Source organism: Zingiber officinale, chromosome 6A, assembly GCF_018446385.1.
Source record: "Zingiber officinale cultivar Zhangliang chromosome 6A, Zo_v1.1, whole genome shotgun sequence".
Classification (NCBI taxonomy): domain Eukaryota; kingdom Viridiplantae; phylum Streptophyta; class Magnoliopsida; order Zingiberales; family Zingiberaceae; genus Zingiber; species Zingiber officinale.
Window position 1 is genome coordinate 109,974,648 of NC_055997.1, and position 26,892 is coordinate 110,001,539.

The following is a 26,892-nucleotide window of genomic DNA, read 5'->3' on the forward strand; positions in this document are numbered from 1 at the left end:
TATACCGCGATTTTTGTTTTTGTTTTAATATTGCTTCCTCCATTATCAGATCGCTTCTCCATCACCATTTTCGCTCTCGTCCACCAACTAGTGGGATTGGACGAGGCGCCATTAAATTGCTAGTGGAAGGTGAGTTACTCTGCCATCATCGATCGCCGTCGTTAGGCTGAGGCAAGAAATAGGTGGTGGAATGCCCGCGGAAGAGCGGTAGATCCAGACTTATCCATGCCATTTCGGGTAGAGGTCAGAGGCGAGGAGGGAAAGGGGGAAGAGAAGATCAGTTCATGAACAAACTGTAAGTGATCCATTGCCCTTGTCTGGATTTTTTTTTGGTTCTATTTGCACGGCCTTTGAATTTTAGGAGAACTTGGTCAAAATTAATTCTTTGGCTCATTATTCGGGTGTGAATCTCAGCTACAATGATTCTACTTGTGTTAATGAATTTCTTCTGTAGATGGGAGAAGAGGTCACGACTCCATTTCTTTTCAGTTCGACAATTAGTAGTCCATTTTCTTAGGTGTTGATAGTTTGGTCTGTTTGGAATTAAATCTTCTGCGTCCCTTTCTTTCCAGAAAAAGTTGCGTAATTTTGGGGATGTGATAGCAGAGTTATGATGATTGTCTTTAAGTGTAAAAATGAAATATGCAAAAGTTTCTTGTGAAGTTAAAAGTTTCAGAAGCTTCTTTTTCCACATTAGCATATTTTGTTACAATTTCATCAGGGTGCGTCAGTGATCAAGGAAAAACCTTGGCGGGGTATCAGCTCACCTCTGATTCAAACACATGCATAGATAGAAGAGCTGTGGCAGGTCAGACATCGCATGAACATTTTAAAGTTCAGTGGTGTTTTGGTTTGATTTTAGAAAATTGAGGATGCATCAGAATTGACATTATTAGTTATTGAGTCAAAATTTCAAAGTTGATTAAAACTATGACTATATATTTGTTATGCAATTTGAGAATAGGAGCTGTGGAAGTAGTGTGGTTATATGAACATAAAATATGTGCAATTAAATTTTCAAAATACTTTGAATGTATTATTCAACTGGAGAAAATGATTGATATTTCTTTGGTTACTATAGAAGTCATGTTACACGATTTTGAAATGAGCAATGCTTCATTGACAGGGACTTGGCTGATTTGAAAGAGAATAATATGAAAAATTAGTTTAGGTGAGCTGTAATCAGGTTGCATAGAATTTAAATGTAGAAAAGTAGAAACAAAAAAAAAGTTACCCTTCACAATAATTAGGTATAATTGTGGTAGATAAGATCCAAGAAAATGTCTAAGATGTTCAAGATGGTTTTAGTGCCACATTGGCAGAAAGTGAGGAGTCTTATTGCTCATTGGGAATCTTCACTTCTTCAGGAGCCTTCTAAAAGTGAGCAGGTGAAGGCCTACTCCCAAAGCTAACAATAGCTCGTCAGAGGCCAACTAGGGCCTAAGAAAACTGTATTAGAAACATTCAGTTGGTTTAGAGAGAATACTGCAGTAAGCTAAATGAAGGAACGACCAAAGTGATTGACCCTAAATAAATAGTTAATGTTGTCTACTGTTGTAATATAATTAGGATATTTACAATAAACATAAAATGCAATTTTGAATAACTGAATATAACAATATGTTCTTTCTCTTTTCATACATGGCTTGATCTCCTAGTGCTTCAAATTTTTATACAAATGCCAGGATGTTTTCCTTATTTTTGCTAGTTATTGTTTTTTTTTCAAAAAGGCATTTTGCTAGCTATTATTGACTGTTTGAGAAAATTACATGATTGTGGAGGGAGCAATAAAGTTCACATAGATAGCTTGTGGATCCATCTTCTTCCTAGATCTTTTCTTTTCATAATTGATTTGATCTCCTAGTTATTCTTCAAGGTATAGTTTTCTTCAATTTTACTGATTGCTTTTCATTGTTTGACCATGCTACATGATTATCGGGGAAGAAGAATTAAATTTGACTTGTGAATTATCATGTTCACTTCTATTGGTACAATATTTTCTAGGTTCATGTTGGGTTTTCTTATAGTGTGGAAATCTCCCTAATTGATGCAAAAACGAAGCACGTTGACATTGTTATCAACATCTTTTCTGGGATGTTTTTGTAGGTCTAAAATTATATTCTCCTAAATGTGCAGTGATTTGAGTGTTAAGGAAGACATAATATGAGATTGATGATAACTAACACCGAAGCTACAAATCCTGAGGCCTACCTATCATTGGGTCTGAGCACATCATGCAAGAAGGTTCCCAGGTTCCCAAGGATATTGTCCCTTATATCCTCAATTCTTGAGACAACTGTCGCGAAGACAGAGAATAAACTTGATTCATTTGAAATAAAGGAAACTGCAAGTGTCTTCAGTGGTACAAGAGCACCAACACTTAGCATACAGAGGTACATTGAGCGCATCTTCAAGTATGCAAATTGCAGCCCATCTTGCTTTCTTCTTGGATACATATACATTGAGAGATTCCTTGAACAACCAAACATTTGTTTGACCTCCCTTAATGTCCATCGGTTGATCATCACAAGTGTTGTCGTCGCTGCCAAGTTTATGGATGACGCGTAAGTTCTTATTCTTTTTTGTTTTTGGTTAATAATAAACACAGCTCCTTTGGCAATCCGTACATTAATTAGTTACTAAAATGATAAATCTCTAGTATTATGTTTCACATTTGCATGATATATTAGCATGTTAATCATTTATTTAAGGTGAATAAGAGCAGTTCTATGAAGATTGTAGAGCAATTTGCCTCTTGCAATGTGGTATAAATTGGCCACCTTAAGTCAGTCAACTAACCTCATATATTCCATTCTGATGTATTTCGGTCTAAGCCATGTTAATGTGCCACATCCTGATTGGTGGTGGTTGTGAAAACCTTAGGGAAGCAAGAGGAGAAATTCACAAGAACCTGCCATGCATATCATTTTTCCATAGGCATAAGTAGCGTAGTTTTCACTTTACCTCCAAAGTTTATTTCCTTTTCAAAATGCCCCTAAGAATTTCCAAAACTCTCGTCATTTCACTCTTAACTATTTAACTCTTTTTAGTCAATGATTGAATGTAAAGCCTTGTATCCAGGAAGGTTCATATGTATATCCTTGCTAGCCGAGAGTTTCTTATTACTCTTGTATCGGCAGAAATTTTTTGCTTTTAAAGATTTTTCTGTTGTTCGCCGTTGATTCCTCATAATCCTGAACCTCCTCTTTTGTTTTTTTCTTGTGCTCTCTTTACACTATCCGTAATGACTTGAGTGACATTCCTGTTTATTTGGCTGCAGTTTCTGCAACAACGCATATTATGCAAGAGTTGGAGGGATCAGCACACTGGAAATGAATATATTAGAGCTTAACTTCCTAGTCAGTTTAGATTTCAGAGTTCATGTGACCGTAGGCACATTCGATGCATATTGTTCACGGATAGAAAAGGAAGCCAAAACCTACCAGGTCGAGCGGCCAATCAAGACTTGCTTCATAAATGAGTGGACAAGCATAGAAGATGCAAAAAGCCGAGCAGTGGTTCGGAGATACAGTTGCAGTACACTGTGAACATTTGTTTCTTCGGAGCGCTTGAACACGAATGGGGGAATATTCCATGTATTACTTCGTGTATCGTTCATTATTCAGATCTCATTCATGCAACAAGAACTTTGTATGCATCTGTATTGTTTCTTGCACTAGATATCCAGAATATCAAGAGCCTGGAAACAAGAAACAAATTTGGCTATATGGATTCTGAAATTAGAGACCTAGCTAGCCAAAGAAGAACCAGTGGAGTCAATTAGTGGACCTCACTACAATCGCCAAATTAGTGGAGCCAAAGATTGCAGGTGTCTCATGCATATTTCAAGGGAGCCAAACGACAATACAAAGTTCAGGAGTAATAACAATGTTATCATATGAACTTGAACTTCCCGATTTTTCTAAATTTTAATTAAAAATTTATCAGATCTAGCTAGATTAGGGTTAGACCAATGTGGCAACTATTGATGATTGTACTCTATTTTTATCAAACTAAATGCAACATGATGAACTCGGATATTTATAAAAACAAAAATAGAAATAAGATGTACATGGAATATCAACAATAAATTTTGTATAAATTGCAAATGTATATAGTAATTTATCCTCATAACATATTTGGCGGGGAAGGAAACAATTGTGAACTGATTGGGGGTCAAAAAGGAATAGTTGAGGCAGTCTATTGTTGTGATTTTCTCAATGCTTATGCACATGTTTTTAGAGCTAGAATAGCTTCGCAATAATTCACTTACTATATAACTGTAAATATTTTGTTATCGATAGAAATATTCCACGACACTCTTTGCTGCTTCACTCTTGTCCCCAGCTCAGTTAGCATAAGTTACAATGTTTCCGATCAAAATACATACACCCTACGAAAAGATAATTCTCGTATCATTGAAAAGAAATCAAAACTAAAATCAAACCTTTTGATGATTTTATCTCTTGCAGAATCGTCGGCAGATATTTCTCATCAGAAAACCTACAGACTGGACAGACAGAAACGACTTCAGATACAAAAAAATGTCAACCTGTCTTGATGACAATGGAAAACCTATGTTGCAAACAAGAATGTCAAATATTTTGTATAATAGAAGTTTATAGTGGCAAAACAACTCTAAGTTGCAAATACATGTGAGGACATACCGTGTCTGTAATGCTGGCTCTCTTTGTTATGCTATTTTCATGTACACTGTAATGGTTCCAGGGATGCTTGCTGATGTTTTGTAACAAAACTCTAATATGTCAATATATCTGATCATAGAACCTTGCCAGCGAAAAAATGTGAGGCTGTAAAGCACAAATCCATTTCGTCTTGAAAAGAAACCCTAAGATGTCAATATATCTGGTCATGGAACCTTGCCATAGAGCAATTACGTATGAGCCTGCAAAACACAATCCACTTTTCCTCTTGTACTTTTTGGCTGGTTGCCTAACCATTGTCATATCTAAAACATCAAAAAATGCAAAGCTCACTATGTTAAAGAAAAATTGTGAGCCAGTATTTCCGTACGGATTTTCCATTGACTGAACCCAAAAAATTGCCAGTCTCTTCAGGGACAAACATTATTCGAAGCAGTAGGGAAAGTTCTGACCACTGCATGTCAACCAAAAAAAGAGACTGAAGTCTACAAGTCCTATTCACAGAAGTAATCTCTGCAAGTCTAAAACTTTTAACGGCCGATAGACTCCATGGAGAGTCTTATTAGTCTTAGCAACTCTTCTACATCATGAAAGTTGAAATCAAGAGCCTTTCTCACTGAAGATAAGCTATCCTTGTTCAAGTTAGCACTAGCAGCTGCAATGGAAATTTGTGATTTCCTAGTGGCTTCAAATGCACAGTTTAGGTCATTTGTCTGCCATCAAGCACATTTGGACTGATATTAAAACAAAAATAAAGAAAGAATAAAAAAAAATGAACTATCATCAAAGAGATGGCAGAGTTATTTTTACAAAACCATGGAAAACATGCTTCTCATTGAAGGAATAACGATCCAGTCATCTTTATGTTATGTATTTTTTTTTTCTCTCAAAGGCTTGATAAATACGGTGCATATATTCAAATCATAGCACGAAATTAAAAATAATAATTGACTAACTTACATAATGAAGTAACCGCATAACTTGATGAAGGTGGTGGGCAGCTAAAACATGGTTGTCAGAAGCTTGAGGAGAACTAACGCCCTTAGCTAAAGCATCCTTACCTAATAATGCTAGATTGTTTAAATTATCAACATCAGACGCAGAAGATGATGGTGATTCACCTAAAACACAAAGCGGGGAATCGAGATCAGTGCATCAAATGCTAATATGCATGAGAATAATCTGCAATTCCATGAAAAATGAAAATTAGAGGAATAAATTTGAAGAGAATGTGCTAATGCGAAGACAATCACAATCGACCAACAAATTATACTTTTAGTTTTGAAAGTACAACGCATCGTGATTAAATAAAGAGAATTACGAGAACTTTTGCAAAGCATCAGACTAAAAAAATCGTGACCAGAATCCTTAATATGAAGAAACAATCAAGGAGTTGGTAAGTGATTATTTAAACAAGTCGACATACTGAGAATCATATTCAAGGGAGAAAATATAACAAAAATGTTAACCAGCAAAGTAAAATCTACAGAATCTGACTAAAAGTGTATTAGTATTATTAATGGGCAAGAAGCAAGTATACAAAGCTATGATTATTCACTGAATACAGTGAGCTAATGATGTTCAAAGTGAAAGAGCATCATTTGATTATGTCATCATCCTAGCTCGGTTTCATGCATTTAAAATGAATTTTCCCAGTCTAACTCTACCTCACTTTACATCATCAAATCATCTCATGACTATTGTATTTAAAGCTCTTTATTGAACTTGTATGTGTCTGTCACCTCACTGTATCTCACAGCGAAATATAAATTAAAAACATGAGCTTGTTTGAAGGGATTTGCTAAACAAAAGCTTCATTGACACACTATAGTTTCAACTAGGTTCCTTCAGTTGATACTAAATAGATTTTTTTTGGAAGAATACTTGTCCATTATTGTTAAACAGCTGTCACAACCTATACAGATTTGACAAGCTGTGAACATATTTGGCAGCTTGTATAGCTGTGCCAAATAGTTGTGAATAGATTTCACAACTTGTACAGAAATAAAATAATTGTAAGCACAAAGTAGGAAATCAAGGGATTAAGTTAGAAAGATATTAATTTCTTATATACAGAATAATTAATTCCCTATTCTCTCTTCTATTGTAATGTTGTATAAAATAGATATTCCTATTCTAAATGTAAACAATTCTCTTAGTAATATCAATTCGATCCACATTTTCCACATGGTATCAAAGCTTTAGCCTTCAATGCTAATTTTTTTTTTCTGCATTTCTTCATCATGGTCGATTCTCAAACAACCATTTCCAACAACCCTAGCCAATCTATTGTATTTGATGATGGTAGTTTAGTCCAGAAAATTGGTGATCCGTAAAATATTCAGGCTTCCAATCGACTCAACGAGAAGAACTACTTGAAATGATCTTCGGTTGTTCATACGTACCTCAAAGAGATGAAGATTCTATGATTTTTAAGGCATGAGATGAAGAAGATTCTATGATTATGTCTTGGTTATGGGATTCCATGGAACCATCCATCAGTGATACATGCATGTTTCTCTCTACTACTCATGAAATTTAGGATTGCATTACCTGCACTTACTCAAAAGCCCATAATGTTGCCCAAGTTTATGAACTTAAGTCAAAGTAGGTGCTACTAAGCAGAGAGATAAATCAGTCACTGAATATTCCAAGATTTTGCAAAAGTTGTGGCACGAACTCGAATACTACCAAGTAATTGAGATGCAATGTGCTTTAGATATTGTTGTTTTGAAGAATTTTATTGAAAAGGAGCGTATATATGATTTTTTGGCCGGCTTAAATCCTCAATTTGATTAGGTCCAAATCATTGGCAAAAGCTGCATACCATCCCTAGCAGAGGTGATCTCTCTACCACTAAGAAAAATAATCTGTCTTTGTCCTTTCACGGTTCTTCCAATAAGGACAATATTTGGTTGCATCACAAACATCTTGGTCATCCCTCTTTTAGAGTTTTAAAGGCATGTTCCCTCATCTTTTTCAAGAATTGGATGTTTCTGAATTTCAGTGATGTTTGCGAATTGACAAAACATTCTCGTGTACCCTTTCCTATTAACTTTGTTGTTAGAGGCGCGAGGCGCACCGAGGCGCAAAGGGCTCCTAGAGCGTCGCTTGAACATGAGGTTGATTACTACTAAACTACTAAAAGACTCATATAATATGTCAAATATGATAACTATTAATATTCCACACACACAAATATCAAATATAACAAGCTAAACAACATCAACACCGTGATAAAATTATTAAAAGTTTCAAACTTTCTAGTTTCAACTTTCTAATTTACACTAAAAAAGTTCATCAAAACAAGCGTAATAAGTCAAATTAATCATCAAGCTCAAGATTATCCTTATTGTATTCTTCTTCTTTATCTTCATCTTCTTCAAATTCAATTTCTTCTTCTTTTTCTTCATCTCTAAGTCTTAGAGATGAGTGTCTTATAGAGGAAGATGTATTTTCCTTCTCGACTTGTTCAGGCCTAGCATGTGAATTAGAGATCATAAATGTAATGTTTTTTTCCTCTAGTATAATATTCAGGCTCTTCAGCTCCACTAGCCTAGCAACGATGCACCATGTCAAGTCATCACCTTCAAAAACCAACTCATCTTCTTCATTATCACTTTCTCCATCCATTCTACCCATCAACCATTCATTACTATCATCAATATCTATCAAAGAGATGGAGTCAATCTTAGTACGTGCATCATACCGAAGTTTTAAGGCACGATTGTATTTTATAAATACCAAATCATTTAAGCGTTGCTGAGCTAGCCTATTCCTTTTTTTGCTGTGAATCTACAAAATGTCAAAAATCACAATAAGTATAATAAAATAGTAAATAATATTTTCTACTTATAAAAGTAACATAGTAATAGTATTATACATTTATATTTATTACATAACTGCTCAATTACACTCCAATTGCGCTCACAACCAGAAGCACTATAAGTGAGGCTAAGCACTTAATAGCAAACTTTTGCAATTCTAAGGTATTTGCTCCGTAGCATTCCCACCATTCTGCCGGAGATAATGCTCTTCTATGTCTAATTGCCACATTCCTCCCAAATAGCCCTTCTGCCTTTCGATATATAGAGAGCTAGGCAGTGATTTTATCTTGCTCGGCAGCGCTTGAAATCAATCTCTCCATAGTTTCAAACAAACCATTCACCACTTCTCCATAGATATTTGAATCTATGTATGAATAAAAATATTCTAGATTCAAATAATGTCCTGTAGCATGTAGAGGCCAATGAAGTTGGCATTCTCATCTCGTTTCAATGATCTCAAACATTTCTTTGTATTTCTCTTCTTTCTCCTTAAAGGCCTTCATAATTGTTTCTTTTGTCCTATCTATAGCCTCATAAATATAGCCCATTGTAGGTTTTCTTTCGCCATCAACCAGTCTCAGAATACGAAATAAAAGGTCATATATCTTTAAAATATACACAATAACAACAACAACAACAACAACAACCAAGCCTTTTTCCCACTAAGTGGGGTCGGCTGTATGAATCCTTTTACGTCATTGAGCTCTATCTCCTATTATATCATCATCTATATTTAAATAAATTTTATCTTGTTTTATTGTTGCTAACCAAGTCTTTTTTGGTCTTCCTCTTCCTCGTTTGATATGCATGTTTATCATAGTTTCACATCGCCTAACTGGAGCATTTATTGGTCGTTTAAGTACATGTCCGTACCATCTTAAACGTGTCTCTCGGAGTTTGTCCTCAATAGATGCAACTCCGACTTTCTCACTAATGCTCTCATTCCTTATTTTGTCCATCTTCGTATGTCCACACATCCACCTTAACATCCTCATCTCTGCAACTCTCATCTTATGCTCATGTGCCCCAACATTCAGCTCCATATAACATAGCAGGTCTAATCGCGGTTTTATAACTTACCTTTAAGTTTAAGAGGTACTTTACGGTCACATAAAACACCCGACGCTCCCCTCCATTTCACCCATCCTGCTTGTATTCTATGTAAGACGTCTCTCTCAATCCCTCCATCATTTTGTAAAAATGATCCTAAATATTTAAATCTCTCGGTTCCAGGCAATTCGTCCTCTCCTATCTTAACAATTGTTTCATTACTTCTAATATTGCTAAATTTAAATTCCATATATTCTGTCTTTAATCTACTAAGCTTAAAACCTTTCCCTTCTAGTTTTCCTTCCAAGATTCTAGCTTAGCATTTACTCCTTCACGTGTCTCATCTACCAAAATAATATCATCTGCAAACAACATGCACCACGGTACTGTGTCTTGAATGTGCGCAGTGAGTTCGTCCATAATTAGTGTAAAAAGATAGGGACTTAGGGCTGATCCTTGATGTAACCCTATCTTTATTGGAAATGCTTTTTTAAAATATACACAATACTGCTCCAAAATCTAAGTGTCATGATGATTTTAGCTACTTCTTCCCCGCCGCTTCTTTTGCCCATTTACTCTTTTGCCCAATCCTTTGAAATGAATATTTTTCTTAAATTTTGCTTCTGTAGGTACATCCTTTCAAGAGTGAAAATAGTAGTAGCAAATCTTGTGACACCCACCCGACAAAGTTATTTTTGTCTTGTGAATTGCCTCAACATATTTACCATGTCGGGCAAACATAAATGTAAGCATTCACACTCATTGTCTTCTTCAATGTTGCTTTAAAATCAGACAATTTCCCAATATCTTTTAACATCAAGTCGACGCAGTGAGTAGCACAAGGAGTCCAATACAAGTGTGGCCTTTTTGCTTCTAATAATTTTCCTACAAAAAAAAGTTAGAAAAGTAGATAAGTTTAACATATATAAGAAAAAGTATATTGATAAGAAAGAATTAAATAGATTCTTACTAGCAAGCACATTGTTATTTGCACTATCCGTAACAACTTGAACAACATTTGCTTCTCCTACACGCTCCATAAATCGATCAAGCAACTGAAATATTTTCACTCCAATCTTTGCATAATCAGAAGCATCAACCGATACGATGAAAACTGAACCTTTAGGAGAATTCACTAAACAATTAATCAATGTCATCTGTCTTTTGTCTGTCCACCCATCTGCAATCAAACTACAACCATACTTGGCCCGTTCTGTTTCACACGACTTAATGTAATCATTTATCACACTATCAACAGTTCTTTTTTAGAAAAGGAACCCGCACCTCATGATAACTAGGTCCTTTTAGACCTATACCATATTGGCCATAAGTCCAACATTCTTTTGAAGCTTGAATAGTTAACGGCATTAAAAGGAATTGCCGCATCATACATCCACTCAGTTATGGTCATACAAGCTTTCTTCCTCAATTCTTTCTTATATGCCTCATTTATCATAGTTTGTCTTTCTTTACCCTTTCCATTTTCAACATTTTTTTGCACATTAGGAGCAAAATACGTATCCATTGGACCTATTTGTCTTGGCCATTTTTGTATATTCACTGATCTAGAATTTGTACTTATAGGCGGCATAGCTTTAGCTCCAATATCATCCATATCAATATCATCACCAAGAGAGTCTATATCCTCAAAGTCCAATGTCGCAAGTTTAGAAAGATTACTTTTCTCTCTCCATGAAATTTTTAATTTCTTCACGTACATGAGGCGAACATTTTTGCAAGTCGTAGTAGTTCGAAACCCCCAACAAGATATTGTTTTGCACGATAGATACTCCCTTTTGTAACAAATCAAATCATTTTTGTTATCCGGATTAACTCTTTGAAAATAATTCCATCCCAGATCTTTTGATATATATGTTAGAGTATCACTACAACCTTCCATGATAATTGAACAAGAAAATAGTCTAAAAAATTAAAAACAAAATAAAAAAGCACTTTAATGGAAAAGTATTGTACTAGCAAAAGAAAAGCATTGTACCATACGCTTACAAGTATAAAAGCAAATCATTAGTCCGAAACCTTCTAGCCTAAATGCACTGTCCAATATTAAACACATTGATTAAGGCCAATCAAAAGGGAAACTAACATGAATGACCTTGAATTTAGTGTGCGCAATGGAATAATGGAATCTATTATCTATATCACCTATGTTCAAGTTCAACTATCCGATATTAATCTTGCTATCAAGTGCATTGTATTCTGAAGTGAGATTTGATGACAAAGGGGATATAGATCTAGTTATCAATCAGATGACTCAGATCATATTACAACGTGAGAAATAAGGTTAAAGGTACAACTATGGATCTATCTATCAAATACATCAAATCATATGATGAAGTGGGAATATAAGGCTAATGAGATATAGGTGTCAGAACACTAAACACGGGACAAAATTTGGCAAAATTGAATATTAGTACTAGCATTCAGCAATAGAAAAATAGAAAACAAAACAAAAAGAAAACCATGAAAAAATATGAAAAAACACGACAAAGAAAAAGAAAAATCGGACAGTAGCCAGCAAAACCGAACAATGACTAGTAAAACCGACAACAACACAAGCTGTAAAAATGAAAAAAAAAATAAACAAACAAAACCGGACAGCAACACGAACGCGAACCAACAACTCAACAAATAAGAAAAAACAAAGAAAAAGATAAAGAAAAGAAGATACCAGAATAAAGAGAAGAAAAGAAGAAGATGAAGAAACGAAGAAAAATTGAACAGTGAAAACGAAGAAAAATTGAACAGTGAAAACGAAGAAGAGATAAAGAAGAAAAGCAATAACAGAAGAAGAGAAGAAGAAGATTTCTTTGTGAAGAATAGAAAAACAAAAAAGATGACAGAAAAACTCATATCTGGGCGACGCGCGACTCAGCGATGGCGGCGGTTGCGGTGGAAGGAAATAGCTGGGCAACGGCAATGGCGCGACTCTTCTTCTTCTTGCTGTGTTCTTTTCTTCTTCTCTTTTATCCTTTTCTTCTCCATGCCCTAATTCCCAACCAAATTGGTTTGAAATGGTTGTTTTGGGTTAAAAATCCAGAAATGGTTCACGTTCAAGATCGCGCCTCGATCGCGCCTTTGTTGAGGTGCGAAGGCGCCCTAGGCGTGCCCAGGCACGCCTAATGAACGGTGCCTGCCTCGCGTGGGGAAGGCAGTTTCCCCAACGCCTTGTGCGCCTGGCGCCTCAGGAGCGCCTCAAGCACGCCTTTAACAACCCAGCCTATTAGTAATAAAAGAAGTTATATTCTCTTTCATTTAATGCATAGTGAGTCCTTGTAATTTCCCAATGTTTCTGGGGCTCGATGGTTTGTCTCCTTAATTGATAATCACTTGGACATTCTAGTGTAGCCTTTCTTATTAGCACTCGGGTTACATGAGTGTTTCTACTCAAACAAAAATCTGATGTCAATATTATTATTCCTAATTTCTACTCAATGATTCAAAATCAATTTGGAGTGAAAATCAAAAGCATTAGAACCGATAACGCTAAAGATTACTTCAACCAAACTTTGTCCTCCTATTTCCAATCCCAGGGGATTATTCATGATTCATCTTGTGTTTATATACCCCAACAAAATAGAATAGCAAAAAGAAAAAATGGACACTTAGTCACTTACTCAACACTACTCGTGTTATTCTTTTCCACAACAATGCCCCTAAATCCTATTGGGGAGAGACTATCCTTAATGCCACATTTATTATAAACAGACTTCCTTTACATGTCCTAGATAACAAGAATCTCATGCAACTCCTCAATGAGTTTTATTCTCATTTCTGAACCACAAATGGACTTACTCCTAGGATTTCTGGGTGCACTGCTTTTGTTCATATCCACAGTCTCCTTCGAGGTAAACTAGATCCTCGTGCCATCAAATATGTCTTCCTTAGATATTCATCCACTCAAAAAGGGTATAAGTGTTACCACCCTTCATCACAAAAGTTTTACATCTCGGCTAATGTTACCTTCTTTGAACATACCCCGTTCTTCTCCAAGTCCTATCCTCAGGGGGAGATTTTAATGACAAAAGATAGCACTTGTGAGTCATTTGAACCCATTAATGCTCTTGATCTTCCTCCTACTCAAGTTCATATTGAATCACCTTCTATCTATCTAGTGAGTCTCCTCCTAGTGATACTCTAAGTATCCCTTAAGTGTATTCAAGGAGAAAGGTCGCTCCAGAAGCAATACAAGTCCAAGAACCTCAATCAAAAACCTCCGACCCTGATGCTGGGATCATTGTAAGTTCTGACCTATCTTTACAATCAACTGAATCATCCGCTAACCTAACAAATAGCCTTGACCTTCCCATTGCTGTTAGAAAAGAGGTACTAGAGAATGCACCAAACACCCTCTCTATTCTCTATCTCACTATGTTTCTCTTAAACATCTATCACCAGCCCACAAAAGATTCATTGTGAATCTAAATACCATAGTTATTCCCAATACTGTTTCTGAGACATTGTCCAAAAGGGAATGAAGGGATGCCATGAGGGAGGAAATGGATGCATTAGAAAAGAATAAGATATGGGAGATTATTAAGAAGTCAAAGGGGAAGAACATTGCTGATTGTAAGTGGATTTTCACATTAAAATACGAAGCAGATGGATCTCTTTAGAGATATAAAGCTAGGTTAGTGGCAAAAGATTATATTCAGACTTATGAGGTAGATTATTAGGAGACCTTTGCTCCAGTTACATAAATGAATACTGTCAGAGTTCTTTGGTAGAGTTCTTTGGCTGCACACTTCAACTGGCAACTCCTACAGTATGATGTGAAGAATGCATTTTTTTCATGGAGATTTAGATGAAGAAATTTATATGAACCTCCCACCAGGCTTTGAAGGAGATACTGGTAACAGAGTATGTAAACTGAGGAAGACTCTTTATGGTCTAAAACAATCTCCTAGTGCATGGTTTGGAAGATTTACAAAAATCATGAAGAAATCTAGGTATAATCAAAGCCAAGGGGATCAAACTCTCTTTGTTAAGCACTCAATGGCAAGGCAGGTGACCGCTCTTCTAGTCTATTTAGATGATATCATTGTGATTGGAAATGATGAAAATGAAAAACATGATCTAAAGCAACAATTAATAAAGGAGTTTGAAATAAAGGAACTGAGCAAACTGAAGTACTTCCTTGGTATTGAGGTAGCATACTCTCCCAAAGGAATTTTTATTTCTCGGCAAAAGCATGTGACTAATTTGTTAGCTGAAACTGAGAAGATTGGGTGTAAACCAATTTCTAATCCAATAGATCCAAATCACAAGATAGGAGAAGCTAAGGCAGAACCAACTGTTGACAAAAGAATGTATCAAAGGTTGGTTAGTAGGCTCATATACCTTGCTCACACTCGTCCAAACATTGCATATGCTATGAGTGCAATCAGCCAATTCATGCATGATCCAAGAGCATCTCACCTTTAAGCTGAGTATTCCATTACTTGAAAGGTACTCTAGAAAAGGGAATTTTGTTCAAGAGAAATTAGACACTAGCTTTAGAAGTTTACACAGATGCAGACTATGCAGGTTCTCTAGTGGATAGAAGATCAACTACAGGATATTGTACTTACATTGGTGGTAATCTGGTGACATGGAGGGCAAGAAACAAAATGTGATGGCAAGATCATCTGCAGAATCATAATTTAGAGTCATTGCTTAAGGATTATCTGAACTACTCTGGTTAGAGATTAATCTGGATGATTTGAAAATCTAATTGGAATACCCCATAAAACTCTATTATGATAATAAGTCAGTTATAAATATTGCTCATAATCCTATTCAACATGATAGGACTAAGCATATTGAAATTGATAGAAATTTCATCAAGGAAAAATTGGAAGAAGGATTAGTGTGTATCTCATATGTCCAGTGATGTGTTAACAAAGGGACTGAACAGTTTTAGATTTCACGATCTCATAGTCAAGCTGGGAATAGAAAACATCTATTCCTCAGCTTGAGGGGGAGTGTCAAACAGTTGTCACAACAGCTATCACAGCCTTTGACAAGCTGTGAACAAATTTCACAACTTGTATAGCTGTGTCAAATAGTTGTGAATAGATTTCACAGCTTGTACAGAAATAAAATAGTTGTGAGCACAAAATCGGAAATCAAGGTATTCAGATTGAAAGATATTAATTTCTTATATACAGAATGATTAGTTTCATATTCTCTCTTCTATTGTAATATTGTATATAATGGGTATTCCCATTCTGAATGTAAATAATTCTTTGAGTAATATCAATTCGATCCACATTTTCCACAATTATTGTTGGTTCCATTAAGACACTTTAGCAGCAAATTGCAACATTTGTCACAACATACTATAACCTATAGAGTTAAAAAAAAAATGAACATTTAAAACTAATTGCTATAAGAACATATGGTGGTGCACGTAAAGAATAGGCTAGCAACTTATTGGTTGCATGATTCTTTTTTTTCAATGAATTTTAAAACCTATATATAGCTAATAACATAACCTAACTCGCATAGCTATAGTGAACCTTGAACAAATAAGCAAGTGTTCTCAATATAATCCTAGAAGCAAAAAATTCCAAGCATCACATATATTAGCCTCATTGTTTGCAAGAAAGATTTAATAAACCTCCAACACAAAACTACTTTAAGTGCAACAAGTTCCACAGACCTGGAGGAAGAAGCTGCAAAGCAGTTTGCAACTCATGTCGATCTCTGCTCACATTCGGATTTTTACAGTATGCAGACTTCAGATAGGCTACTTCGATGCATTTGTATGCTAGAGCAGCTGCAGCCATGTCCTTGATTTTCTCATATTCACGAGCGACAAATCTGTCAAAATAGCATGATATTATGATTGTTGGCTTTATATATTTATATTCACCATCACCTAGATATTAAAATAGGACAGCATTATTGCATCATTGTTCTCATTACAGCATTTATTAATCTCTTCATTATTTGATATAAATTTCCACATTACATTACATACACAAAATGTTGCCTAAAATCTAAATAGATCCTCTATGTACCCTCCCAAATTCATATCTACTCCATTGTGCTGAATATGTGTACAGTTTAATTACTTTCTACCATATTAACATGATCAAAATTAAGACCGGCCATTTATCTCTCTCAAAAACACCTGAGATAGCTTTTTCATCATGATTGTGATGTCATATTGCATTAATTCATGGAAGAGTTTATATTCCAAGACAATACCTGAGTATTCCTATTCTATAATAACCATTATGTTCCTGTTTTTAGCAGTGATGACATGAAATTGAATTGGAATCTCATACACATCCAAGGCTATCGTTTTTCTCATATACAAATAATTCTTACATAGGTCCGACCAAGACACTCTCTATTATCTAGAACATGGTTTCCCTGATAATGCAGTCATTTGCTTCCCACTAGGTCACCACCCCACACCATCAATTACAACGATTCCCTACTTCATAAACAGATGACATTCACATGCAAATAAAAACAATTCACATAAACAACTAACCTGTTTCAAGTACACATAACTGGACTAGAAAGTAGAAACAACAGAATTTAAACACAAGTTGCACCCAGTCCACTGCCGGAACAAATGCAACCAGATCAAATCACAGAAAGCAGATCATAGGTTGGGCTTGGTCATATAGACATACCAGAAACAAGGGTGAATAGACATGCTGCAGTCTTACCCAATGATTGAAATGCCGTTTCATGCCGTCCGACATTGACGGTATTTACCGTTCCAATAGCGGATCAAAACCGGCACAGTACGCACTACGGTTTCGTTGTGTCATCACGTGTGTCACGCGCGTGTGTTGCGTGCTAGGAAGGTCAACGCCAGTCGTAGGGCACCTGCATCACAGGACGCCTCTGGCACCGCTAGCTGCGTCGCAAGACGCCTCTGGCACCGCCAACTGCGTCCGTTGACGCGCGATGCCAGTGACATCGTGCGTCCCGTGAGAGCTGCTATGTTCGCCGAAAATTAAAAATAAATTTAATTAATTAAATTAATTCCCAACTCAAGTGTGATATTTCGAAGAAACTTTCATAAACTCTTATTAAATTATCCTAATTAAATATATAAAAATATATTTAAAATTTTAAAAAATAATAATAAATTTTATTAATTGATATTTTGAGTTTTTTTACCGATTTAAATTTTATTTAAAAGTTCTAAAAGATTCTAATAAATCAAATTTATATTTTGATCATTTTTATTTATTTACTTTTTTACTATTTTAATATTTAACTGATATTATGATATTTGTTTACTATTTTAAATATATTATTTAAATTAATAATTAATTAAATGAATAAATAGTTGATTTATATAATTATTATAGAAAACAGTATCTTTGTATTAGTTTATATAATTATGATTATTTAATCTGGAGAACCAATGTTTCCATATCAATTTTAATTCAAATTATTGATAGATCAATTTTTTTTAAAAACTATATTTAATTATTTTTTTAACAATATTAAGTTGTTTAACAATGGAGAACTTATATAAAATCAATATACAATTTATTTTTAAATTATACTCCATAAACATATTTATCTAATAATTACTATATATAAATAAGAAAATACTGAAACCGTATTGGCACGGCATAATACGATACTGAAACCGTATCATTCCGATCTGAGATCGAAACCTCGGCACAGGTCGAGATTTTAAACCTTGGTCTTACCAATATTGGCACAGAAGAAAATAATAGGATCCTAGCTATGGAATTTAAGATTATATAGTAAAGGTCTTCCAAAACGTATCCGATTGAGCTTGCTTTATTTAAAAATACTACATTTCAAACACCAGTGCATGTGCACTTACAATAAGACAAATCTGGACAAGGACTAGCACCAACCAATATCGTTCACTAGTAGTCTTTTTTTTTCAGGTTTCATTAACTTTTTTGCAATTCTAGGCAACATAAGTTATTGTCATGCCTAGTCTATAACTAATACAATATGATGCAAGAAGTTGTTTTGAATCAGTAACAAACTATGTATTAATTCGTCTTACCTTTGCCAGGATTAGCAAACAGCATAATATGTTTTTTTAATTATTTAAATGCTTAATAACCTACTAAAACCAGAAAATACGAATCAGTGTTGATGATTCTAGCCTAACCAAAGTATGCAATATGTTAGACTGTCAGAGCCAAAATGGTCCTTAGCATCCAGGTGCAATATAATAACTGGTTATATAAGTAAGACTGTCCTTGCGGATACTAAGTTAAACTGTGAGCTAAGCTACAGTTAGGTGCTCAAGCAACTCAACTTACTTGCAAAGTTTTGCAGTGTCAAAGTACATCTGTTCTGCTAGCTTAGCACAATCAAAATTGACAAATTCCATACGAGCAGCAATATAGAGAAATTTCAAGGCAGCCTCGAAGAATAGGCTAAGGCTTTCAAGCTCTAGTCCTTCATTCTGCAAAGCCATTTCAAAGAAGAAATTTATTTACAATCATATTGAAAAATATAGGCAGAGTGATATATGAGAATATTTTATTTACCTTCAAGCGATTGGCTGTGTGTTTGAGATCTCTTGCTTCTTTAATAAGAATTGAATAGTTTTCCTTTCTAATTGGACTGGATGCATCAGGGCCATTAGGAGTGTCATGTCTCATATTATTATGGCACAATCCACTATAATTATTTGGATGCTTATGTTGTTTCACCACTTTTGATGCATCATATTTTACTGTTTCATCTATATCAACATTTGATATATGTGCCTTGAGAGGTGACAAATCCAAACCTCGAGTTTCTTGCTTATTCCCCAAGGATAGCTTGAACTTTGAATTAACTTGTCTAGCCAATAGTGCTGGCTTATGTATCTTAGATGATCCATGTTGATCCATTGATTTTTCATGAATTTTAGAATCTAAATTTCTTTGTTGATTGGGAAGCATAGAAGAACCATTCACATCCATGTTATCTTGCAAAGCAGTCATCCATCTTGAACTATGTTCTTTTTTCAGCAAGACATCCTTTGCAGACTTTTCATGAAGATCATCATTTTCATCCTTACAGGAACCAGTAGTAAGCTTGTGTCTGTAGCTTTTGGTATTGCTTGGGGGCTTCAAATTTTTTAAATCAGTATGAAAGCCTGAAGCCTTAAGCCCATTCTCACATGAATTAGACTTTGAACCTCTATGTTTCTCTTTAAACCCTGAAGAGTTCTTACTAGACTTCGGCTGAGTGGAGTCAATCCCTTCGCACTGCTTATTGACTTTCATCATATCCTGATAATCATCCTTGTATATATTTTCTCCATGCTCTATAGGCAAACGTTTATCATGAACGCCCTGTTTCACAAGCATTTTTTCATCAGATCTGCCAGCAGTTGATTGGGTTCTCACCTTCACCAAGTGATCAACCGTCTCCATTGAAGAATCCAGAATACCAGTATTTGTTGCCCTATGATTGTCCAATGATTGTTTTTTAATATAAGCACCCATCTCCTCCCTAGATTTTGCATGTCTGTTTCCCCCATTAACTTCAATATCTGAACATCTCCTAGGGCTTCCCAGTGCAGAATAATCGGCATTAATCATATCATACTTTCTATCTGAATTCCTTTTGCATGATTGATTTTCCCTACTTGATACCCTCAGAGGTGATGAAGAAACTGATTCAACAGGAGAACCCTTTGCTTCTGGAAGATTGGATCTACTTCTGCGGGAACTAGAAACCTTTGAAGAACTTGAATTAGCTGCTACTACAGGTTGCACAGAGCTGGCATCGCTCTTTTTGAAATCCCTTTTTTGAGAAGTCAAATTCCAGATTGTGGTACTTTTTCTCGACAAAATTGATAGCCTCATCCAGTTCACTGGGTGCTCCACATGTAGCCAAAACCATTTTAGTTGTTAGTTTTTTCTCCATCCTATTATTATGCTTAGTTATCTTGCATCTTTTTCCTCTAGAGACAGACAAATCAGCATTTTTATCTGGACAATAGTCTGGTTGACCAAAAGTTTCTTTGGCAATAACCGTGTTATCCCCGTGTTGGCTAGTCACAAGCACCTTCCGCTGACTATCTTGCCAGTCAACTTTCTCCTTTGCTGAAAGGGACTTTATATCTGAAGCACTGAAATGTTCATTGGTCTCAAAATTAGTGGGAAACCAAACATCATCGTGGGCTTCGTTAGATAATGTAGAGGGATAATCCTTTATATTGCATTCTGAGTTCTGCAAGATTTCGTTCTTATGCTTCTTCGATGCTCTAAGATCATCTTGATCAGTCATTCTCTTAACTTTTGCTTTTGGATGTTTCTCATTTTTCCTGCTGAGTTCACCTGAAAGATAAAGCATACACAGGTAATAATGTCTGATTACATCGCCTAAAATTGATCAACAAGAAATAATAATTACAAAACCTAGAAAAGATCGACAAGAAAAAACATACCTCCATGTGAATGGCATTCATGATTTTCTTGCTTGTCTTTTTTCTTTGACTTATGCATCTGTGTTCTGAAACCAGTTGAGCTGCCTAAAGTACCAATCCCACCTTTATTCAACAAGTTTGCCTCAGCCGGTAGACACTGATTTGTATCATTTACACTTTTACATTTAACAGCGAACTCATTGTCCTTTACAACATTAGGAAACTCAATAGAGATTGATTGATTCAATATATTTGAAGCATCTTTCTGAGCACTTTTCTTCTTCACAATAGCAGGCACGCCAAGATGATCTCCTCTAGCCAATGGTGTGCTAGCAGCAGAAAGTTTCCGACCATCGAGGCTAGCAATATTTTCTGAAGCAGGGGCAGCATACAGTGCGTGTAGGGCATTAGTTGTGTCATCCTCACTAACATGACAACTATTCATCCTTGGCCTACACAAATATGCATTTGCAAAGTATTAAATAAAAGGGAAATGCAATCATAAGCCTAAGAAAAGAATTAATCCATGTTGTTGATGAAAAGAGACTTACAACCAATTCAGTAAACTGCACTGCCAATTGCCGGGTAAATCACGTGGGTTTGTCCAGTATGGTAAGAGACGCCATTTTTGGCAGATGTCACAAGCTACCCAATTTTCTTCAATAACAATGGGGACTTGAGGGGCAATAGTTGCATCTATAGCAGGGGCATTGCATGCCAAAGGTACAGGTACTGGCTCACTAGCAGATAAGCCTGAAACTGCATCCTTCTCAATATTTTTGCCGCCAGACCTTTCCTTGAGAGGCTGACTAAGCACAATGGATTCTTCATGCTTACGTTTCATAGCCTTATTCTTAGTCTTTAGATGATTTGATGAAGGAGCTCCATTCTCATCATATTTGACATCACAATTTTTGTTTGCATGAAATTCCTTGATGCTGGATCTATTTAATCCTTTATGTGATTTTAGACCTTTGGACTTATTCTCGGCACGGTTGGCTTTTGCATAAAGATTTTTCTTCTTTTGTTTTATTGTTGCAGATGAGTTTCCACTAAGGTTGTCCTTCATAACTTCTATAGAATTGGTTTGACTAATCACTTTCCTTTTCTTGTCTGATATTTGTTCCTTCCATTGCAATATTCTCTCTCTAGATGGAGAAGAAGTGAGCTTAATGTTGTCAGTAGCTTCAACTGAATGCTCATTCCTTCTCTTCTCTCCAGTTGAGTCAGTATTTGGAAAATCTGAATCCTTATCAATCTTGTTCCTCCTTTCTCTCTGCATATCAAATTCCCTATCCTTTTGATTATTTGCATTTTGGTTCTCCAATGCCCTTGCTGTGATGCTTGTTTTTTCACTCAATTCACCTTTCAACTGATTGGTTTTGTTTGATGAATAGCCAGCCTGGTGATTTATTGTGCAATCAACTAACTCAATGTTATCCTTAGCTGAATCAGCAATTGGCTTATCTGTTGACGAGGCCATTTTGAGTTTCATAAACTGATCCAGCGGATTAATTTCTGTCTTTATGATGTTCTCATTTATCTGCCCATGTGCTTTTCTAGTATTTTCTGAAACGGAGGAAACCCTATTAAAAGAATTATAAGCAAGCCCTTGTTCTGCTTGAATCTCAGCGCGAGTTACCCTATCTATAATACCTTTTCCTTCTAAATACTTTGTTTCACCTTTTCTCCCATTCGGCTGGCTCAATTTAGTTGGCTTCTCAGGCTGGCCATTTAGTTCTCTTGAATGTATAGTGAAGCCAGTAAAGTCTGCACTAATCTCAGACCTTCCCTTGGAGGATTTTCCTATTTTGGATTGTTTTCTTACAGAGAGATCCTTTTCAATTAATTGGCAAAAACAATCTTGCAGAGGAGAAAGTAAATGGACATCAGGCGCTGGAGAACATGTCATAACCTGCTTAAATGGTTTAACTAAGAATCAGAAAACATAAAACACAAGATTATCATAGATAAATATCAGAATTACCTGCAGAATAGTCATAGGAGATTCATCGGAGCCATCTTGTAATTCAGGACAAATTCCATTATTCCCATCAGGACTGTCCTCAGATGATGACGGAGAAATATAGAAATCTAGACCATTATAAAGAGCAGCATTATTTCTAGCCAAGTTATTGTCAGGACCCACTTTAATGCGAAGCTTCAGTGATTTGTGGTCAGAGCCATTAGTTGTCTTGCTAAATGAAGTTTGCAGTAAATTAGGGTCCTGAATACTTGGATTGCTCAAACAGATGTCCTGTTTGCATGAATTTTCTTCTAATGATACTGCTGCAGCATTACTTTTAGGAAGAGATGAACTCAATGTCACTGAAGTCTTTGGGTTTGTAACCTGTATGTATAAGCTGACCAACTCAGAATCTTATTTACTACCAAACATCATCTAGCAAGTGGCACGGATCCTGTGAATGATTCCTTTTGTTTGAATCAAAATAACATATGCACTTTGTCTTAATTAGTGAGGAAAAGCATGATGTCAAAAAGCCATAATTCTTTTGCAAAAAATCAGGTATTATATATAGTAAACTTTCCATTCTAATGACAACATAGCACTTACACCATTTTAAAGAAAAAAAGTGTACCTTAACTGGCATGTTGCAGGAAGATTTGGTGACAGTTTGCATTTCCACTTTATGTGGATTTGTACGGTGACATAAAATTTTAGGAGAACGTTGGTAGGTAGGTAGGAATGAACCATATCCTCCAAATTTTGCGCCTACAAATTAGTTGAATTCTCAGGAGTCAAGAGACCAGTACAAATTGGATGTTTAACAAACTCTTGGATACTATCCTGCCCTACCCAAGTTTTCTGCAGAGACACCAGCTTCAAACTCTTTCTGAAAATGTCCCAAGACATTCTGTAATTTCTCATCCTGCAAAATATAAAATAAAAAATCATAATTGAACAGGTTACGATCACCAAATATTTGGAAAAAAAAAACTTATGATGACAATGGTTGCAATCAACAAAGTTTTCAGAAAGTAGCATGAATTCCATCTAGATAAGAACTTTAGATGCTTCAAGGAAATTACATTGGATTCATTTGATTAAGCATCATCCAAACCACATAGGAAGGATAGTTTCCCTAGACCAACGCAAGTGTAAATAGCTATGCATTCATGGTCCTTTGTTTCGTATATTTTTTTTCTTCGAAAAATTTCCCCTCATTTTTCAACTTTCAGTAATGTAAAATCTAAATCAATGGAAGATATCATGTTAGTTAATGAATAATAATCTCTCTCTTTTGATAAAACAATTTTTTTTTCAAAATGAGTGGAAGTTTTCTCACTAATCCATTCTTACCCCAAGTGAACAAAAACCATCACACCCCAACCTCTATACACTGACCCTCTAGTCTCCATTGAACAACCAGCTGATGTCCCTCCTTTGAGCACACCGTCCCCACCACCAGCAGCCAAGCCGAATTCATCGCCATTGAATAGCAAGCCGAACACACTTTCTCAGACAGCTCTATCCCCTTCTCCACTATCAACCTTCTCTAAGACCCAATTGTTTAATCATTCAAAAAAAAAAAAACAATTTGCATCTTCCCCGTGTGACCCTATCAACATCATTCCACTGAACCAAATCTCCACCTCCTCACCACCATGACCCCGCCCAATGGGTGTCATTCCCGCTGGAGACCTCATTTACAATGAACAGCTAGCTGACTAGCCTTGTATCCAAGTCTTCACATCCCATCCAGCCAATCTATGCTCGCGGATCCCATCTCCACCAAACAGCCAATCGACTGCCCTCTCCATCATGTCTCCACCAAATAAACCCTCACTCTTCCTACCAAAGCAGCCCAACCATCATCACCTCCAATAGAAACCCATTTGGCAACACCAATCTCATGCCTAACCCCGCCTCTCAGTGATCTGCAGGTGGCAGCAAGTAGGCATGAAAGAAGGGAACTCCAACTCCGACCTCATGGAAGGAGAAAAGAGAGAAAAATATCTTCATTGTATCACAGCCATAAAGGGGGAAATACTCAACTTTCCTAGCAAAACTTTCCTTGGAAACCATTTTACATAAACAAGTTAATTTACATGGAACAAAAGAACCCTTAGATACTGGAGATTTAGCAGGAATTCATGCTACAACAAACTGCTCTGATAGCATGGTATTGGAAGCAAGAGCTTAGTTCTGAAGACATGACACTCCTCTTTAAAAAAGGATAGTTCAAAGTATTGGAAGGAATCTCTGTCGTTTCCCTCTATAAGTGATGGTCTGTTTCTATTCTCAAACCTAAAGGATCCGGCTTTAGAAAGATCATCATTCATCAGTGTCCAAAATTCACAAATTCCGTCAACCTTAAACAATGTCATTGCAAAAACAAAGCCAGAAAAGTGTTTGTATAGATTTACTGATTTCAGTAAAGTTCCATCATGATATAAATATCCCAATGTCAAAATCTCCAGGACTAATCCTTAAGGACGAGAATTCACTGCAAAGAAAGAAACCAACTGGTGGGTCATACAATGTAGCAAAGAGCATCCGGATCGATGAAGCGGTCGGCCTCCTCGCCAGACCATGCCTCGCCTTCCTCGACATCGTTGTCCTCCTCCATGCCCCCTCCACCTCCGAAACCTAACCCCTTCCTCCCATCCTCCCCCCTCCACCCCGAAGCCAGCATCTAATCCCACTGCTCCTCCCCCCTCCACTCCCCTTCCCCTCCCCTCCCTCCCACACCTTCGCACCTCACGCCAAAAATCCAGAAATCAGGATCGTAAGACCAAAAGATATCCTTCTCTCCCACCGATTTCGGCAGTCGGCTACCACCTCCACTGCCGAAACCCTAGAATCCCCCGCCGACGGAAGGCAACTTCCGAGTGCAGCGGCGATCAGTTCGTTGGAATAAACAATCGGACGGACAAGCCCAGGGATCGATAGTCGAGACTTGGAAAGGCGCGATCGGAGCAGCGATCGCCGTGATCGCCGCGCGTTCGTTTCCGTGCGATCTCGTTCGGTGGGCGCGTCCTCTCCGGAGAGGGAGAGAGAGAGAGAAGGAGAAGACGGCGAAGGAAAATAGTAAAAAATACTTTAACCTTTTTTCACCTTTTTGCTTTTGTTTTTTAGCCCTATTTAGAATGAGACGGCGTCAGAGATCAACAAACGTAAGCATCGAGCATGGACATGGTTCAAATAACAACTTTAGATATATTAACAAAAAAAAATCTAAAATATTCTGAGAATTTAAAATAATATTATTAAAAAAATAATTTACTTGGCGGTTAGAAAATAAGAGAGAAATATATTTTAAAGAAAAAAAATTATTGTATTTTATGGTATTGCATGTGGTTTATTTAGTTGGATTGAATTGAAATGAAATCAATAAATTTATTTACATATTTGTACTTATTCATCGTTTAAATTTTCTTTATTTTTCCATTTTACCTTATTTAGTTGGAAATAAATAAAATATTCAAAATATACTGATTTTTAAAAATATTCTTTTTCTCTCTTAGTAAAAAAAAATAACAAAAAATAAAAACATAAAAAAGATCTGGTGATTGTCGCCGCCGGCGGCGGCTCAAACACCACCACGGCGGCACCGCCCAATGCGTCGTGACAGTGGGAAGGCGGGAACTGGGCATCTCCGGCTGCCTTGCCACACTCACACTCTTGGAGGCCGACGACGATGAGGAGCTGCTAGAGAGGGCAAAGCAGAAGAGGAAGAAGAAGCCCCCAAAAACAGGGTGTCATCAGTGTTGGAACCCTAAGGTTGTTTTGGTGTGATCAACAAGTTAAGTTAGGTCATGTATGTTTTTAACCTTGTGTCTAAGTGTGCAGGAGCTTATGAGCACAGGTAGTCGAGTGGAAGACGCAGCTAGCGTGAAGGACGGCAGTCCGAGGGACGAGGTGCTGCGGATGAGTACATCGGCGGACGAGAAGGAAGCGTGCGGTGGTTCCGAGGGACGAAAGCCGGAGCGGAAGATT

General features: G+C 36.4%; 1 protein-coding gene and 1 pseudogene across 4 annotated transcripts; one reads left to right on the forward strand and one right to left on the reverse strand.

Moving 5' to 3' along the window:
• The first annotated feature begins 21 nt into the window (after positions 1-21).
• On the forward strand, positions 22-4,674 carry LOC121997401 (cyclin-P3-1-like). 4 transcript variants are annotated; one of them, XM_042551789.1, is made up of 4 exons: positions 25-295; positions 722-808; positions 2,137-2,564; positions 3,281-3,968. In XM_042551789.1, exons 3-4 carry the CDS (start codon positions 2,164-2,166, stop codon positions 3,546-3,548), a joined length of 669 nt encoding a protein of 222 aa, XP_042407723.1. In that variant the 5' UTR covers positions 25-295; positions 722-808; positions 2,137-2,163; the 3' UTR covers positions 3,549-3,968. The 4 variants fall into 4 exon arrangements, with proteins under 4 accessions (XP_042407725.1, XP_042407723.1, XP_042407724.1 ...); XM_042551791.1 differs by lacking the exons at positions 722-808; positions 3,281-3,968 and adding an exon at positions 4,473-4,674 and having other exon boundaries at positions 22-295; XM_042551790.1 differs by lacking the exon at positions 722-808 and having other exon boundaries at positions 2,107-2,564.
• Positions 4,349-25,588, reverse strand: LOC121995140 (annotated as a pseudogene).
• Between the last annotated feature and the right edge of the window lie 1,304 nt (positions 25,589-26,892).